Source organism: Andrena cerasifolii, chromosome 5 (genome assembly GCF_050908995.1).
Source record: "Andrena cerasifolii isolate SP2316 chromosome 5, iyAndCera1_principal, whole genome shotgun sequence".
Lineage (NCBI taxonomy): Eukaryota > Metazoa > Arthropoda > Insecta > Hymenoptera > Andrenidae > Andrena > Andrena cerasifolii.
Genome location: NC_135122.1, coordinates 9,683,681 through 9,701,941, shown reverse-complemented (window position 1 = coordinate 9,701,941; position 18,261 = coordinate 9,683,681). Strand labels below are relative to the sequence as shown.

Below are 18,261 nucleotides of genomic sequence, written 5' to 3'. Positions count from 1 at the left end.
GCGTATGTTTTGTCCGCGGTTTTTCGCCTCTCTGGGTAGAGCTCCTGACGGAGTCACGGGCGAGCCTCCTCCTCTGAGGCGAACTTTCCGAAAAATACGTCCCACGACCGCACTGATTCAGACGATAGCGGCTCGAGGGCGGGCCGCAAACCTGGATATAATTGCTGGGTTAACGTTTCCACGCCGCGCAAACGAGCGACACAGGTTGCAATAAACGCTACGTTATTTACAGCCCCGCAATCGATGCGGCGTCGCGACTGATTAGGTGTGCCGCGTCCGGAAACGTAACAAACGGTCTAATCGTTTCTTATTTGGATGAATAAACATCGCTTACTCGCGCGCGTTGATTCTGTACTTTGCGAGAACTTTATTAACATTACCTTCAGACTTCTTCCTCGCGCAAGGTGGGTTTTACTCGCCACCGCTACCTAAAGATGAAAATAGCATACGATTCAAAGGAAATGCGTGTTTTCCTGGTCGAATAGCATAATAACATTTCTAATTTTGAGTATCCATTCACAGACAGTGCTGTGCAATTTTATTCACATCCAAATTTACCTGAATGACGTGTTCACTTAAACACGAGTGATTCCCATCGGTTAAACATGGCGGGTTTCGCAGATACCCGCGTTTATAGACGGTTCGATTTTCTTCGAAAAACGGGCGATACCTGTCGTGCGGCATTTACAGCGCACGCGAAAGCACATCGGAAGCAAGTACATAGATACAGTTTCTGTCGGGTATCTTTCGGAGGCATCGTGTGCTACGTAGACGCAGACACTGATCTGTTTGCGCTGTGACTCAAATGGGAAAGCCACACGGCGGAGTGGCAAAAAACTTGTGTTCTCGGGCTGATCAGAAGTGTGCCGCCCATTAATTGCCAAATCTAGCGAAGAGGATTAATAGCAATATGTATTTGTGAATCGCCAGCGAAGCGTTTCGAACAAAACAACCCTAAAATGTCACGCACTTTGGTAGTCAATAATTAATAAACAAATAACAAAGAAAAAGGTGTGGGCTTTTAAACGTTGCAAAAATAATTCAGACGAGCTACATAATTTGAAGAAATACTTAAAAAAAGTTTAACATTATTGCTGCGCACGTTAATTTAACCGTTTAACATATTCCTGGAAATTACGAGCAATTCTCTTTGTGCAAGAAATTAAACGAAAACTTAAAGCACTATTTGCGTTAAAATTTTCTAGAACTCGCGGCATGTTCCCGTGTCGCTGCCAGGGAAATGATACGTACGAAAATGTGACGTCAGGAGGTCAATTCTTTCGCGACAACGCGCGACGTTTAGACTGAAGCGCAAAAAAAGTAGTGAATGAAGTCGACGTAACGTACGGTGCCTGCGTCGACGCTGAGCCGACGTAATAGGTTAGACGTATCCCATATAAGGCAATACTATAAATAGGTGGTCGGTGGACTCACTAAGCTAAGATTAAATCTTCTCACGCCGGATTAGGATACGATGGGATCCGCCATATTGAAATCCTGAGAAAGCAAACAATACCGCAGTGCGCGAAATTTGATTCTAGACACATCATTGGATGCGTTATTATCAATAAACATAAACAGACCATAAACGAACTAATTATTCCTAGCCGGTGAAAACAATACCTTTTAGGATGAGATTCAAATGGCCGCTATTGATTGCCACTTTGCATAATTCATTATTAATCATATAATAATAACAATATTAATTAATAATAATCATAGTAACTAATAATAATTTAAATCATTTTTAATTTATGTTACTTGTAATATATTTGCTTTACATTAATATAAATAATTTTGGTGTATATATACTGTCGCACCGTAAATCTATTTGTCACACTTTTTCATCTGCTGTAGATCGAAACATGTGTATCTGATGGTGTTAAATTACAATATGGATTATCGTATGATAAAAGTTGCTAATTTTCATTCTATCGTATAGAAGGAGACTTAAACAATTAACTGGAACAATGGTCCTCTTAATACGGATTACAAAAATATTTGCAATATTTCCGCTTTGTGCAATGCTTGGATCTTATGAAGTGGAAGATTTTTCCTATCTTTATTGTGGGTATTATTATGAGTCGTTCTACCTGTGCGACTTAAAGCAATGTTTTTCCCTCAAATATTCCACTTGTTTGTGTATTACACGGCTTTGCGCGACGACAACCGTTCCAACGAATTATTTGTGAATTCTTTATTATTATGTAACACTTTCTACGTGTCAGTAGATACTATTAATGGTATTACATCACTAATAAGCCAATATTATGTTCAGAATGAGAAGAGAACCTTTGTTTTTGATGGATCGGGTTAATTAGCATCTTTGTCAATTCATTTTTAACGGTTATAGGTATACAAAACAAAATTATGAATACATGTAGATCGTACTTTTCAGAAACTTTAAAAAAAGACAGAAATCTTCATAAACATATACAGTACAGTATACTAATGCCTAGTAAAAAATTACCATGAAATTGGCGAATATATACTAATGCTACATTAATTTTGTGAAATTAACTTTTAATAATTTAATTGACTTTAATACTTAACACAACATATGTATATACAAGTGGCGTGGAAAAGTATTGGGGAAGTTCGACTTTCGGCTGTGCTTTGCAAAGAAAATTGAGATGAATTTTATACAGCACAGGACGAAAAATACTGGTAGGGAACAATATAGGATGCGAGTGAAAACCATAGTTTTGTTTACGATAATGTTTACAAATTTTCATATTTACAGTTTCTACCAAATTCGACCCAAAAACATAATGATGAACGCAGTACAAATCAATTTTATGAATGACACTGTATCTATATAAAAATTTGTTATTATATTGAGTACTTTAATAATGATTAAATAGGTATTTAACGAAGATAGAAATTGGTTCTTGTATATTAGTATCAAATTTGAATTAACCGCTACAATAACCCTGCTATATACTCGTCGCAATATTTGATGTTTCATTCGCGGCATATGCGAATAAAGTATTACCAGAACACTGAATGCCCAAAAGGGACATTTGCGCTTCAAAGAAAATGTTTGTTGACCGTATTCTCTTTTAACCCTACATTATTTAAACTTCGTCTTGGTTTTCATTCTACAGACCAGAGCTAAAAATATATCTGTTCGAAAACTTTTGCACGCCACTGCATATACTGTATTCTATACATATACCGTCTGACCGCCAATGGGCGATGTTAAAAATACGTGGTGCAAATACACATGTATGTCGGTGTATCGCATTAATTTAATAGCAATAGTTTGCAAGCTCAACATACGTACAGCTACGTGTAAAATAGTTACATGCAAGTGTAATGGGTAATGAATATCGAGCACGACCCTTCAGCCCTTCGTGCACTCCTGATACTGGAGCCAGTCGCTCAGACTACCTTTCGAGTCGAAAACGCCCAACAATATAATTTGCAGCGTGAAAACAGCGAGATTAATCATAATGCACAAATGATGCAACAAAACATCATATTGCTGTAGACTTCATAAATATTGCTGGCTATCAGCGCTACAATTATTCGTATAAATAATAAGCGAGAAAAATATACAAACGATTGTTTCCGAAAAAAGTTATTCAAACAACCCTTCAATCGACTAAGATGTTATTTGGGAGACAGTGGGTTTCTCAGTGGCAAATAAGTTACCGATAGTAGTTTCATTCCGCTGTCCATTCTTCGTAGAAAAAGTTGTCCGCGCTCACGTGCTTTCCCCTTTAAAATGTGCCATTCTTTCTTTTCGCATTCCCAATGACCTCCGCAAATTTAATGAACAAATTGCAACGCACCTACGCGTTTTTCGCCAGACATCATCGATAACGATCGTCAGCCGGCCTAAACCGCGCAGGCGGACCGGACTCATACAGCCCTGATACAATTGATTAAATTCCGTTATTGCATACGGAGCAGAGAGTTTATAATTAACATTAAACGCTTAGGAATGTGCCGTGCGGACAAAGGTGAAGGTGTGTGGAACGCCAGTTGAATACAAAAACATCGGATTTATTCGAGACGATTATACAAGTACAGAAATGACAATAAATAAATGTATGCGATGGTAACGTGATATAATAAATAAATTGTAACGTTATGTACGTCTATGTGTACGCCAGAATAATAAATATACTTCCTACGTATACTTGATAAAATGCAAACTAAGTGCCCTTGTATAAAAAAGAAAAAAGAGAAGAGAAAAACGTTCGGCATCACGTCGCGTCGTGAATGCCAAGTAGAAAAATATCTAACGTTAAAGTACAAGTATGCTTAAGTAACCGGTTCGATATAAAATGTCGATTGTCTTTAATACAAATATACCTTCGCTGGCGAAGAGGGAGCGCGGCGGTCGCGCAACAGGTAAGCCCCAACGGCAACGCGTCTGCGAATAATTTCTCTTACGATTCGTAGTGGTCCCTAATTGTTCGCACGTTAGCTAGAAGAGGCGTCTTTCGTCGTCTGATTTAAATACTTGAACAGGACTAAGGGCACGATAAATGCCTCGCACACGGCGCCACCTCGCGCACCTCGCCGTGCACGGTGGAAAGCAATTAAGAAGCAAACTATAAGATGATAAAAACTGTCATGTTCGCGACAAGACGAGATTCTACGGACTGGCGAAATAAAAGAGAAACTAAAAGAAGGGGAAAGGAATTACAGTAGAGCCTCGATAGTTGCAACCTCGATAACTTGCAAGCGAACGAAATTAAAAGCGACAGTCAAAGAAGAAGCGTAGATTTTTAGTCTTAGTGGGGGGTATGCTGTAAGTGGGGGTCTCGCGCGGCTGATTGGCTACCTCGTTAATTGCACGAACCTTTGCACGCACTTTCAGCCCCTTTCTCGCGCAACTATCGGGGCTCTACTGTATACTTAAGTACGTACTGTGCGCGTTAAGCACGCTGCTTACAATATACATACATACATATTTATATAAAACGTAGGAACTCTGTACGTCCGCGTACGCTCGAGATATCACAGCTAAACAACATTAAGCTTCCGCCTGCTTATGTTAAAGCTACAATAAATAAGTTTGACGAATCGTCTCGTTTGGCGATTAAATCGACGAATCTTGCGCGGCGCGCGGCCGACACTTGCGTGTGTTTCGAAATTTCGATACCGCCGAGCTTTGTTTCGTTGGCGTAGAATTCGAATTATCGTATCGACGTGTGTGCGCGCGCGTCGCGTGCAACGACAAAAGTCACGAGAGAAACAATTACACCTTTGAAGACGATACACCGTCGTTGCAAGGATTTGCTAATTTTTACCGAAGCTTAACGAATGTTTTGCAACTACGCCTTCCTATTCTGATAATTTTTTTTTTTTTTTATAAAATCTTATCGTGTCCGCCACGCATCGATTGTGTTTTTAATGCGCTGCTTTTATACTATCGTCTTCCTTTGCGCGTGTAATCTGGTTAATTGTGATCGTTCGCGAGAATGATCCGTTGATCGTTTAATCGCCTCGCAGAACGATTCGTTTAAAATTCGCCACGTAAATCGAACTTCTTATAAGTGTTATTCTCTACTCTTGTTATTAAGTATATTATTAGATATAATACTGTTCTGAAATACATTTCTTAATACTGGTCTCTAGTATACAGCTTGATCTTCAATAACGTTTTTTGTATAGCTACCAAATGCACCAGTTGTCTGTAACTAACGCTAAAATTCCTTAAATACGATTGTCCATCTCGTCTAATTCTATTATAGATCGCGACACTCTTAGCGCTCGCCATTGGAACAAACTGGCAAGATTGCAGAATACTAAGCATCTATGAATGATCCCAACGATGAAATAAATAAATCGTGTGCGTGTGTGTGTGTGTGTCCGTGTACGTATGTGTATGTGTCAGCGACGATTCGAAGATGCAAAAACATTTTTTGGAGAGAAGCTCAACAGGCAAGTCATTTTGGCGATGAAATAATTCCGCTACCACAAGCGAATGAACAATCTACGAGAAAAAAAAACAAAGTTCTCCAATAAAGGCAAGTCGCAATATATCTACAGGAACTAGGGCATTAATGCATTTACAAGAGGTTCGCCTTGAATGTTTGTTATAGTAATGCTTGCAAACGATGTTATATACTGAAAAGTGAAAGAGAGATGATTCTTTACCACAACATTAATGTTGCCTGTCGACCCTCTCTTCGGTGTAACGGATAGTTCTCGTGGAAATTACGAGGAGCCTTGCAGGACTAACGTCATTACACCTCTACTAGCGTCTTCTGTTTGTTTCTCGGCAATCTGTTCCTAGGGATACCCCGCTTTGGCCCCTGAGAAAAGGAACTGTTCTGACCAGCGCCCACAGGACGTTTCCTCATCGGCCTGTTCTGCTTCTTACTTTTCGGTATCCTCTTGTCCTTCGGCCCAGACCCTTTGTGAATGTTCTTTGCTATCGGATTCTGCCTGTCGGAGTCGCAGGTCCCTGGCCCAGGGGCAGTCGCGTTGCGGAAAGCTTTGGTCCAGGCTTTTAAAAACTTCTGATACAATCTGATGACGCCCCAATCCTGAATCAGCATCAGGGTCAAGTCACCTTCCGTTGCCCAGTTAGAACTTTCGCTGACAATTTTGGTCGTATGCGCCGTGGGTATTTGCAATCCTAGATTCAAGATGGCAGTCTCCACTTCGCACATCACCTACAATTCAAATACAAAACTTAAAGTTCTCTGTTCGGGTGACGTTATCGATTTCCTCAAAAAATAACCGCGCAGATAAGGACGCCGCAATTTTCAAAGGAAATTTTTTAATGGCACGCGTTTCTGTTACTTTCTTGAACGAAACGGAAGGTTCTGAATAATCTAAATGGACGGAGGCTGATATTTATGTGAAATGTGGATTTTTTAAAAAGTGGCAGACTTTAAAAAATTTCTTGCTACTTTAGTTTAAAAGACAGGCAGAAGTTGCCATGATTTATTAAAAAGGGAAAGAACTACTTGTCCCATTTCATTGTTGGGGTAATAATAGTCACCGCGGTGATGTATTAGAGCATAGTACGATGTAAATATATTCCGTACCCTATAAATCTCGTTCTGCGTTTGCATAATGATCTCGTTTCTCCTGTTCATCGTGAGATCAACGTTAATGTTAGATTTCAGCCGGAAAGCTCTGAGATGATGGAACGTGATGGCGAACCTTTGGAGCGAATCGTGAAGATGCGGAAGCGCACGATCAGCTTTCTTTCCCTTTTCGAGACACCAAACCTCCCTGGAATACCAGTTGGACTCCTTGTCCGGCAGCCAGGGCATGCTGTACTGCCCCTTCAGCACTTTGTACACCTGCGGATGAAAGTCGAGATATTGTTTTGTCTAAATATTGTCAATGTACCGCCGCGACTCGTGCGCCGGACTTCTTCGAAATTATGCAAGTGCAAACGGTATCGTTCTTCGTGGAAGCCACTAGAGGAATTTCAACTGTAAGGATGCTGAATCCCGTCTTAGCAATTTCTCTGCCGCTTGCCGAAGCCTCGCGTTATAACGGATCAGCCAATTCCTCCCGTGCTTTTATTATTTGAGAGATGCAAACGGAAACGGTTTGCACAAAATGTTCGTCTACTTAAACAAAATGGAATTTAACCAGTTCGACCAATTGTACTATCGACAGGTAGGACTGGGAAGCGATACGGAAAATAGCCGAGTATCATTGCGGAAAAATGCAATTACGCTTGTGCGTGGCAGGTCGTAACGAATGCAAATTACAGGCAGAACAGAAAGTAGGACTTTAGCGCTAAGCAACGCTGCTTTGTGCGCACGTGCGAGCCTCTCTGAAAGGGCCGCCCACTCTCTTCTGCCCCGGCGCGGTTCAGCGATTAATTACGAATCGCGGTCAGGTCGAGCATTACGATCTCACCTTCGAGTATATCTCGCGCACATCCTTCAGATGCATCCTAAAGTGATTGTGAGCGACTCTCAGCTGGGTTCGCACCCTCTTCAGGGTCCTGTGGACGCTGTGCCGCTGCGGCATCCTCTTAAACTGCATCGGCACTGGGTTGCCGCACGGCTGCAGCCAGCGCTCCATATTATTCGAGTTGGATACGGCGGTGCGAGGGCCGTAAGCAGGTGCACCTGAAACCGTAGTCAGGCTCGAACTCAGGAAAAATGCGAGGCTCGTAAAGGTGATCGTCTGTGCCACCGAATCTGTAATGCAATAGAAATAGCTCGCGTCAGAAAAATACCTCCCTCGTTGATTCGTAAATTATCGCGGTCGCACGGATTTCGCCACGCCAATAATTTCCGTTTGCGAGGCTTATGGGCGAAATGAAACACGATCGAGGATCAGCCGAGCGACTGAACTTCTATTCGCAGGTAACAGCGCGTAAAAGGCTGCCGTTGCATCGACGACGTACTCGGTAAGTATGAATTCGTGAACGATTGACCGCGCAGAGTAGATGCGAATGCATAGACGAAAATGTTGATCGAGTAACGATCCAGGGAAGGTCGCAGGCAGTTCCGCGCCCGAGGGTGTGATAGAGAGATTATGGAAGAGGGAAGAGAGAAAGAGGCACGACCGAGGCTCTTCCGACTTTCACAGGCGGCGTACCGACATGGAAACGTAGGTACCTACCATTGCACCTACGCGCCAATTTAACAGCGACCAATCGTCGCCCCCGCAGTAGGAAATGGGTTGCAAATCGGAGAATCAGGATTTATTGCGCAATTAAACGTCCCAGCTTACGACTTCCTTCGCGGATCCATACCTCGCGAACTCACCCCGAAGGCGCCCGCGGATCTTTCGACCTTTTTACGAGGCCGGACCCACGACCGCTTAATATATTTCACGCGAGCTTCATTATCGTTGGATTTCGTGTAAACGTAAAAGGGGGAACGTCGATTAAAATTGATTTACTCGCCGTATTACGGGACGCGAGCAACTTCCAATATGGATTTTGGATAACCGATGGGGGTGTAAATTATTCGCCCGACACCTTTTTACTTATGGGGATTGGAAATTATTCGCACGGATAGCGGGGCGAGGTTCGTTACATTTTATACCACTCAATTTATTGTTCCTCGTTTAACACGAAATCTCGCCGTCTGTCGAAATTAAAAGGGGCGTGAAATTTATAACTCGAAGCTGAAGCAAATAGTAACGTGCCGCTAATACAGTACCTGAATAGTGAGATATCTTATACAACACTTGCTTCAAGTACTGTACAGCTTTTATTGCTGAAGTTCGAAGTATTTTTTCTTTAAATACCCCTGCTTTAACCACAGCAACTTGAGAAGGGGTAAGGAATCGTCAAAGTTACCCATGCGTAATTTAGGAACGACCCCGTAGCATCAGAACAGTTGAATTTTCACGCTAAAAATCTACCGATACATTATCTCAGATCTACGAGCTACCATTTCTACCTATTCGTGCAATTTTTACATTTTTAATTTGCGTTTTCCTCGAAACAAAAAGAGATTTACACCTTCCCCCCAATTTTCACGAAACGTCGTCTTCCGTAACAGGTTAAATCATTCCTTGCTTTCCAATAAATCCCCGCTTGTCTGGTCTGGTAGAGTGCGTCGCGGTTGCTCGATAGACCAATGATTACAGTAGATGATCGGTCAGATTTTTCGCGATAATAATTTTCGCGATGCACTATTGAGTGCCTTGACAAAGAGCCCTGGGACCACCGCGGGGGTAATTAACGCGCGTTAATTGCCCGTGCGTGCATGTATACCCATCCGAAGTGGCGGTGCGTGTGTTCAGGCGCGAGCTGTCACGGCGATTCGATACGATCGTTCGTGCAATTCGCACGTCAGTCACGCGTGGACGAACACACGTCTTAGCGCGCTGGCCAGCAAGGGCACACGTGTGCCGTTCGATGATGCGCATCCTACATCCTAAGACTCGATCACCCCCCAACTGTTCGATCGACGCGAGTGATTAATTAAAACCATGTCCCACATTACTCTCAACACGAGTCAACGACTTTGAACCTGATTCGTTACAAGTATTCTTAACGTACCCCCGTCAGCAACCGAATACGCGCCGCTAAATCTTATCGTTTCGTAAGCACTGTACGCAATCAGAGAAAAATCGAGTCTCTGTGCCAATATCGAATACACTCGCATCTCGATTTACGTGGAGTGCTCGTTCCGCGTGGTTTTAAATGGAGTATGCTGGTAGCAAATTAAAAAGATATGTAAGGGAGAAACTTGTGTATGTTGTAAAAATAGTCATTTCACATATTTGCACAAAAATGATATTAACGAAAGTTCAGAGAAACAAATTTAAATTTTATTCGTTTTCGCTGCCAGCGTTGTTCTCCGAAGTATTAAACATTTTCTTTTTAATTGGTTCGAAGTTATTATTCTCATCACTAGAAACATTTGGCTCTTCTTCATGTAAGTAACGATTAAAAATATATTTTCTGACCGCGTCGACGCAACGGAGAGATTATTTACCGCGTGTAAAACGTATCGCGTAAATTGAGGGGTGAGTGTATCGTAGGTCCATTTGTACCGGGTCTATTTTCACCCCCCTTAAATATTAAACTGTATGCGTTACTTATTGTTCGTATTACTTCTTGAACAGAGTTAAGGATTTTGAATCATACCAAACTCAGTCTAAAACGAGAGCTTATTCTAAGGTGTGTGCCAATAGAATTATATGTTAAAATTGGTCCCGAATTAAATCTGCAGCAAATTATACTACCACTTTATTCTGTTCTGCATTCCCAAAGCTATGAAAACTTTTCATATTGGAGTAAGAATTAGTTAAGTATAACAAACAAAACAGCAGGCTCGTCTTTTAGGAATTCCTCTTCCCCCCGTACACAAAACTGTTCAGTTACAATGTAATTGATTGCTTGCAACTACTATGTGTAATAAGAAAAATTAAAAAAAAATCTAAGTATTACTCGAGGAATTTGATTATTTACAGCTGCTTTCAAATGAATGTAAAACTCTTTACGTTGCAGTTCTTATTAGCTGACATATTTCGCGTTGACTTCTGATAATGGTAAATCACGATTGCACGAGTGGGTAAATACTTGAGTGGTGGCGTATATCACCCAGTCAACGTTCAATACGTTCAATTTCAGCTACCGTGACAACGACTAATCCGCTGACAATGCGCGCAAACGTATTCAGCGCTGTCAATCGACGGAAGCATTGAAAATTGTTCCCGGCCCGATCTTCCGAGCGAAATTACACCGGCATTCAGGCGTTGACCGTAAAGTTCTAACGAACGTGCCCCTTGTGCGTATTTGAATATAGACTTAGCTCGACAATAAGTCACGATTCGATTAGCCCGTTGCCGCGGGACCAGGGGGAAGTCCAGCCGCACGTGTGTATCTTATCATAAACTCACGCCTCCTCTTCTTCTCCCGGAATTGCTCTCGCCGCTGGTACACCAGGCGACTCGTGTACTCGTATCCTCGGATATACATACGCGCCGCGTGGGTGCGCGCAGCCGCCGTTAAAGGTGCACCCCATATTGTGTACACTTCTAACGACCATCGCTCCCAACTGTATCAATTTGCATCGCTGCTCACCCGTGTTCTCACACTACCCTCCTCTTCCCCCATCCTTTCCCGAAACGTGCGCGTTTGCATAAATAATATTTAATGTTCAACTGCACGCAGCAACGATTACGATGTCTTTGGTGTCATTGTTAAACCTGTTTTTAACATGTAGCCTTGGTACGATATCTAGTGTTATTCACCTCCTCAATGCTAACATCATCAATATCAATTAAAGCATTGGAAACGTTAAGTTTTAATGTGTACGAAGGGAACACTGAAACGTCTACGCAGTTTTGTACGAAGTATGGTTGACGCAGAAATAACTGCGATTTCTATTGCCTTAATTTAGGGGCGGATTTGGGTGTTGGATAAGTAGACTGCAGCCTAGGACCGCAGATTTCGAACGGAAGGAATTGGGGAAGATTTAAACGCAGAGGCTTCAGACAACTTTAAAAACAATTCTATTCTTTTACATATAGCGAATTAACAATAACTAATATGTAAGTAGCCGTGTAGAATTTTTTAATTTTAAATTAAGTTATTAAATTAATTTTAAAATTGCCTCAACTTCTTCAAATTGAAATATTTGATGATATTTTCGGAAGGGGGCAGACACTCGTCAGCCTGGGGGCGCCAAATCTTCAAATCCACCCCTGCCTTAATCTTTGACACTTATTTTGGAATAAACTTTAACTATGTTCATGTAATATACCATTTTAAAGCACGAAATTCGCTGTATCGATTTATGGTATGCTTGAAAAGCAGCTATTACAATTTTTATTTATTTCTGCAGGAAGCTTCATTTTACCCTGAATTGAGTCGCCTTTACTACTGCATTCTACTAATTCTTACACAGACATGCGAACAGTACCCGAAGAATTTTCGAAAGTATTTTTCTCCGAAAATAAAACCCTGCGCGAAGAATGCTTATTCTACAAATTCGACTTACTATAAGCCGTGGCATCATCTTGCTGCTTGTACCACAATTGTTGGCCCGCGTTGTATAGGCCAACTAATAATCGCTTTAGCGACTTGATAATCGAAGACGATGAACCGACGAACCTATTCACCTCCTACCTGGGTCAATCCGATGGCTCGAAATTCGAGCAGCATTTCGGATCGCAATCTTCGCGGTTTATAATAACGGCGCTACACGGACATCATCCCGTTCCAATGATTCACATTCCAGCCAGTGTCGTGTTCGGCAGATCGCTTACTCGGCCGTTTAATACGTACGTTCGACAACTCTCGATCGTTTCTGAAAGTGGAATCGGCCGCCATTCTCGCGATGGATTCCCTGGATGCCAGTAGTCGGCCGATCGGTCGGCCCTCCGGTGATTTGGAGAAAAGAGGCGGAGAAGAGGGTGGAGGGTAGAGGCTCTTTTTCTCCGCGGAGCAGAGGATGAAGATTGTTGGTTTTGCTATGCCAGTACCGCGGTGGTGAATGCCCCAGGGCGGCAAAAGGCAGTTGCTGCTTTCTGAGAACGGGTCGAACTTGGCCGCACCGGGAGCGGTGATTGCGCGGTGATTAGCCTCCACCTTCGCCTCTTTGGGCCGACTCGAACAAGGGAGAGAAAAGAGAGAGAGAGAGAAAGAGAGAGAGGGAGAGAGAGAGAGAGTACTTGTCCTGGACAAGGAGGTCATCGTGAAAGGAAGAGCAGAATATCACTGCCAGAGTCGGGTGTGGGATCGGATTGCCAGATACAAACCATCGAAGCGTATTTCGTGGACCACGCTGCAAAGCAATGCGACTGGAGCTGAAAGATGCGTGCCTCGTGGCGGGCGTGCACCTGGAGGAACCGCGCGTGCAGTTAACAGTAACAAATGTAAGCTGCACCTTTCGTAACAGGAAGATGAAATGAAGTCGTAGCATGTCCTGGGAAACACTGTTTTAATAAAACGAAGCCATTCGATATTGAAGAGAATAGAATTTCAGTTAACGACGACGAATGATGAGATAAATGGTTGGGTAGATAAATAGAAGAGTGGCAGCGAGGGGCGAAGGTGGTAAATTAAATAACGACTGTCCTAGACGAAGTAAAAGGAGGACCTGTTGCCATCAAATTTCTTTGCTGAGGATATTTGTGGAAGCGCTGTAGGTAAGTTCTTTCTCCAATCAGCGTTTAGAGGAGTGCAAACACTCCGATATGGGCATACTAGCGCAGAACAGTGCACTTGTTGCAATATCGATTGGTCTAAAAGTCCGCCAAGTGATAATTTTTGCATCTCTGACGACTGGTTAATGAATTCTGCCGATGAACCGTTCATCTTCTGTATCTCGTGCATTAATTTAAGGCTCCCATTCGAACATCTACCGCCTGTTACATTCAGCTTGTAAATTGGTGAAACGACAGTTCCAAACAACGTAGCGTGTACTTCTGCCGACGGAAGCACCCGAAATGTCGGTTAACGCGTCCGACGGGGTATACGAATGGATTTCGTTAGTTCGCTACCACGAAGAACGGTAAGTGGGACGAATTTCTGCATCTTCTTCCACACCTCCTACCTCGGTCTCTCCCAACGCACCGCAGTGTACGCACGCAGATGCGTGTATGCGGATCTCGTGTTTGTACACCGGAGGTGTACCATCCTCATCCGCACCTACGACCAAGAATATCGCGTACTATGCGCGGATACACGGTGGGCACCATAGGAAGAGGCAGGTTATGCACAGCACGCAACATTTAATACGATACGCACGCGGAGGGTCGTCGAGAATAGTCTGCAGAGGCGTCGAGCTTTCTCTCCGAGTGGAATCGAGAAACGATACGATAACGTATGCCCGTTAACCTTTATTATCGACGTACCATTTCACGTCGGGGCACGAATCCCGCCTCGACCATTCACCGACGATACCCTTCGCAACCGAGCAGCGTCAAGTTCCCTTTTTATCGTCTGGACCGGCCGATACTCGTGTTTCCGTAATACGAAAGGAAAACCAGGTCAAGCCCCGTCGCGAATAATGTCGCCGCCAATGGAACCTGACGTCACGGATGCGCCAGACAGATTAGCGGGGCGCAAGAAGATTTGCATTTTGTCTGGCGGGACTAGCGCGTTGGATATCCCCCGGTCGGAGGAGAGGAACCCCACCCATAAAATGCCGCGGTGCCCGGGGATTTTAAGTTGCCAGGGTTGCGCGTTAACCTCCATCCTTTGCCATCCTCCCGCCAATTCCGCCGCCGCTATGCAGCTACCCATTGTCCCTTCTTCTCTCCCTCCGCCGCACCTTTTCCTCCCCGTCTTCCCCTTTTTCATCCCGCTGATCTCTTCCCTGTCCGTCATCGTCACCTTCTCGCGTTTGTTCGTCATCGACGCCCGCTGCTGTCTACCTGCTGCACCACCGTTCCGCTTCCCAACCCCCTGTCGTCAAAGCTGCCCGCCCCCTCCCGCGCGCCCGACACGTCGCGCAGCGTGCGCGTACACGCGGCCGATGGTGCTTTACGGTATTACGACGATATGGATCACTGATGTCATACTGACGTCACCCATCGTTTATATCCAGAGGTGACAGCCTACCGTTGGCATCGGTGCAAGCGTTGATCGGGAACGACGTTTCACGACCGCATCGCGGCGAGAGGGGCGCTGCGCTCAGAGCGCTGGAATGCACGAGATCGGCTACTACGGCGTTCAATGTCATCGTCGATTACATTATCTCGAATCCTCGGGCCGGCGATAGACCGCACATGCGTGCGCACACGTGCGCAGGGAAACGCGCTCGCGGGGGCCGATTCTATGTGCGTGAATCGCGGTCGATGGTATTAACGCGTCCTCCTGCCTTCTTTCTTTCGCGAGCGATTGCGGCGACGACGGGGCCCCTTGGGTGCCTCTTCTCCCCTTTTTCCATTGAAAGATTGCGCGTGGCTCGGCGTTTCGCCAGATCCGCGCGCGCGCGCGCGCGTACACCACCAGCGTCGAACCATCGATGTACACAGTGGTCCCGAGGCAACGGCCTCTTCTAAGCGCGGGAGAAAGCTTCTCCTGTATCGACAGGCCCAACACGATCGGCAGACTCATCGGTAGGTAAAAGTTACTAAGCAGAACGATATTACTCCGCTGAAGCACTCTAACCGGGGTGCCGGGGAGGGAGCAAGGATCCACGGTGCCGTCTCATCGCGAATTCCTCGCTTTCCTTGCTTTCGCGCGAAGGATAAATGTTTACGATCCGTTGACCACTGGCGAGGCGACATTGCGCGCGGCAGAGATAAATTATGCAAACGATTGTGAAATTACTGCGTTCGGCGCGATTAAAACGGAATAAAAGGAACATTGTGATTAATGGCCAGCGATACATGCATTATTCATCGCGCGTATTCTTGTCAGTCTAGTTCTCGGTGACGACGTATCTGTGTGCGGTTCTTTTTTTTTCTTATAGTCTCGCGAGAAAGATAGAGGAAAATATTTTCCACGCTCGTGTTCATTCACGCTCAGACACCTCCTCTGCCCTTGCGCGATCGTAGCTGGAAACCGTGACAGTGAGCTAAGAGTTACGAGAATACCGCGCGCTGCGTATGGAAACGAATTCACAAGGCTCTTTCAAACTTCCGCTCGGCCATTAGACGCGCAGGAGCAGCGCACAATGGACAGAGAACTGCTCGTTTCGTTTCACCATGACCATGGGCAATTTGCCGTTTGTCGCGCGTTCGATTCCGTGGCGCGGCTTTACGACCCGCGTCGTAAAGTCCCATTCACACCAGCCCGCAGGATTACGCGTCGCCGCGAAGCGTCTGCGAGCGTTCGTTGCTTAATCTAATCAGCAATGAGGTGTTCGGCAAGAAATTTTTCCACTCCCGCGACCAACGCCGAGAGGTATCCATCATTGTCGCCACTTAAATGTGTAACACCGTGTGTAACAAATTTCTTAAGCTATTTATTGCGTTCTCTCGGAACTCCAGTTGCGTATTACAATCCGGACAGCTTTATGAAACATGGTCACGGTATATATCACCTGTATATTTAAAATCCCGTCTCCAACATATTTTAAGGATCCCACCAGAGGATTGCGCTTATCCCTAAGAGGCTCTCGTGCTCTCTTAATGAGAATAAAGACGTTCCAGGCAATAAACGCACCAGCGTCTCGCAGAAAGGCAACAGCGTTATCCGATTAAGCGAAATTGTTTAACGTAAAACCGTAAAGTCGTGCAGCACACGCCGCTTTAAAGGGAGCGAGAAGACCGCTGGGTGACTAACGGCGGGCGGTCCCTCGCCTTGAAGGGGGGCATAAAATCGACCTCTCGCGCCGCGGTTCGTAGACGAGCCTTTACGAGGATCTCGCGCACCGGGCGTATACAGAGATGTCAGCAGGGCTTTTAGATGGAACCGGGTGTCTGTAGTAAGCCCCGGCGTCCCTTCAGAATCTTTACGATTTCCACGCATTGTCGAACCCCACGAACCGATAACGACCTCGACCTCGAGGTCATAAAGTCGCTCGACTCTGCCACGAGGTGTCATCGCATCCTTGCTTTTAATGCTCACCGCGCGCACCCCTTTGGCGCGGTGATTAAAATACGAGACACGGGTATAAAGGGTCGTTTAATTTCTTTTAGATTACGTTTCGTGCAAAGCATTTATTTTTGGTACACTTTCTCACGTTTTCGACGCAAATGTTCTGGAACGATTGCTTGGATAGAAATTCGTTAAAGTCGCGCGCAGAGCAAGCATTTAATTGGTCTGTTAAAAGTGTGGTGATGCCACTTTCTGATTCACATGCTTTTATTATTAACTCGGCGGGAGGCCGTACTGGATAAAATTTACCACAGAGACGCTAGTTGCGAAAATATGAAGACTGTTTGAGGTTCTGTTACAATTTTTTAAAGAACTTCAGTAAAGATTTTAAGATATTCCATAAATTTTCTTTGGTTCTTAAAACGCTGTGCTTTAACATAAAAATTACAAAGTGAAAAAAAATATTCTGAAACTCGGGTTTTTTACGTTTCAATTTTGGGTATTTCTGACGACCTGTGTTGCAATGTGGGGTACGCCTCCCGTCGGGTTAAGTTGGTGCTTTATGAGAACTTCTGAAGCAAGGAATTATTGGGTAACGCGGAGATTCATATTTTAATAACATCGTATCGGTTTGTAGAATGAATCAATATGTAGTATACAAAATGAGTTCGGCTTTTAATTAGCGATTTATATTAACTTAGGAAGACAATTCAAGTGTACGTACACCTGTTTAATTGACGGTACAAAAGTTCGCTGTAAGAACACCGAATACGTTTCTACTTTCGAATTTACACACTCGTCCCTCTGTATTTTTTGAAAATCAATAGTACCTAATCGCGAATCAACGTACCTGTTAATATTATTTTATTATTTACTATTAATTTCAAAAATAGCGCATATTGTTCTCAGCCAAAACGAGAAATCATTTTGCGTGTATACCGGCTCCCTTTCCACGTCAGCGAAAGCACGCGCTAAAGGTCTAAATTTTTTGGTTATCAATGCTTCATGATGAGAAGGAAAAGTGTTGTTTTTCGAAGCAAACGGAAAGATACGGAGCACCGACTTAAACTGCAACGGAACATAAATTATCATACGTATCGCGTCCTTGAGCGACTAAATAAACATTGCAGCAGAAATTATCGTGGAGTTTTACAATGCAGAAGTTAATTTTAGTAATTATAGTTTTCAGTTTAGAACCACGCTTAACTTTCTCCCATTACCACACTCCGGCTGTAAAGTATGTATCGTATACTTCAAAACACGGCAATCGTATCTCCGCGAACATAACTCGTCAACTTAGTACAATAATCTAAATTACGGACAAATTGCGACCCGCGCCATTGGCCAGCAGCGCGCTGCGCTCC

At 44.1% G+C, this 18,261-nt stretch overlaps 1 protein-coding gene across 3 annotated transcripts in view; it reads right to left on the bottom strand.

Moving 5' to 3' along the window:
- Positions 1 to 3,881: 3,881 nt before the first annotated feature.
- The window catches only part of LOC143369350 (uncharacterized), a 33,243-nt gene continuing 18,863 nt past the window's right edge, over positions 3,882 to 18,261 (bottom strand). For 2 of the 3 annotated variants that reach the window (XM_076813175.1, XM_076813173.1), the window contains exons 2-4: positions 7,849 to 8,135; positions 7,017 to 7,277; positions 3,882 to 6,638 (exon numbers count right to left, since the gene is read on the bottom strand). In XM_076813175.1, the coding sequence (XP_076669290.1) occupies positions 6,207 to 6,638; positions 7,017 to 7,277; positions 7,849 to 8,135 (980 nt within the window). In that variant the 3' untranslated portion in view covers positions 3,882 to 6,206. The remainder of the gene's footprint in view (positions 6,639 to 7,016; positions 7,278 to 7,848; positions 8,136 to 18,261) is intronic. The other variant, XM_076813174.1, reaches the window with a different exon arrangement.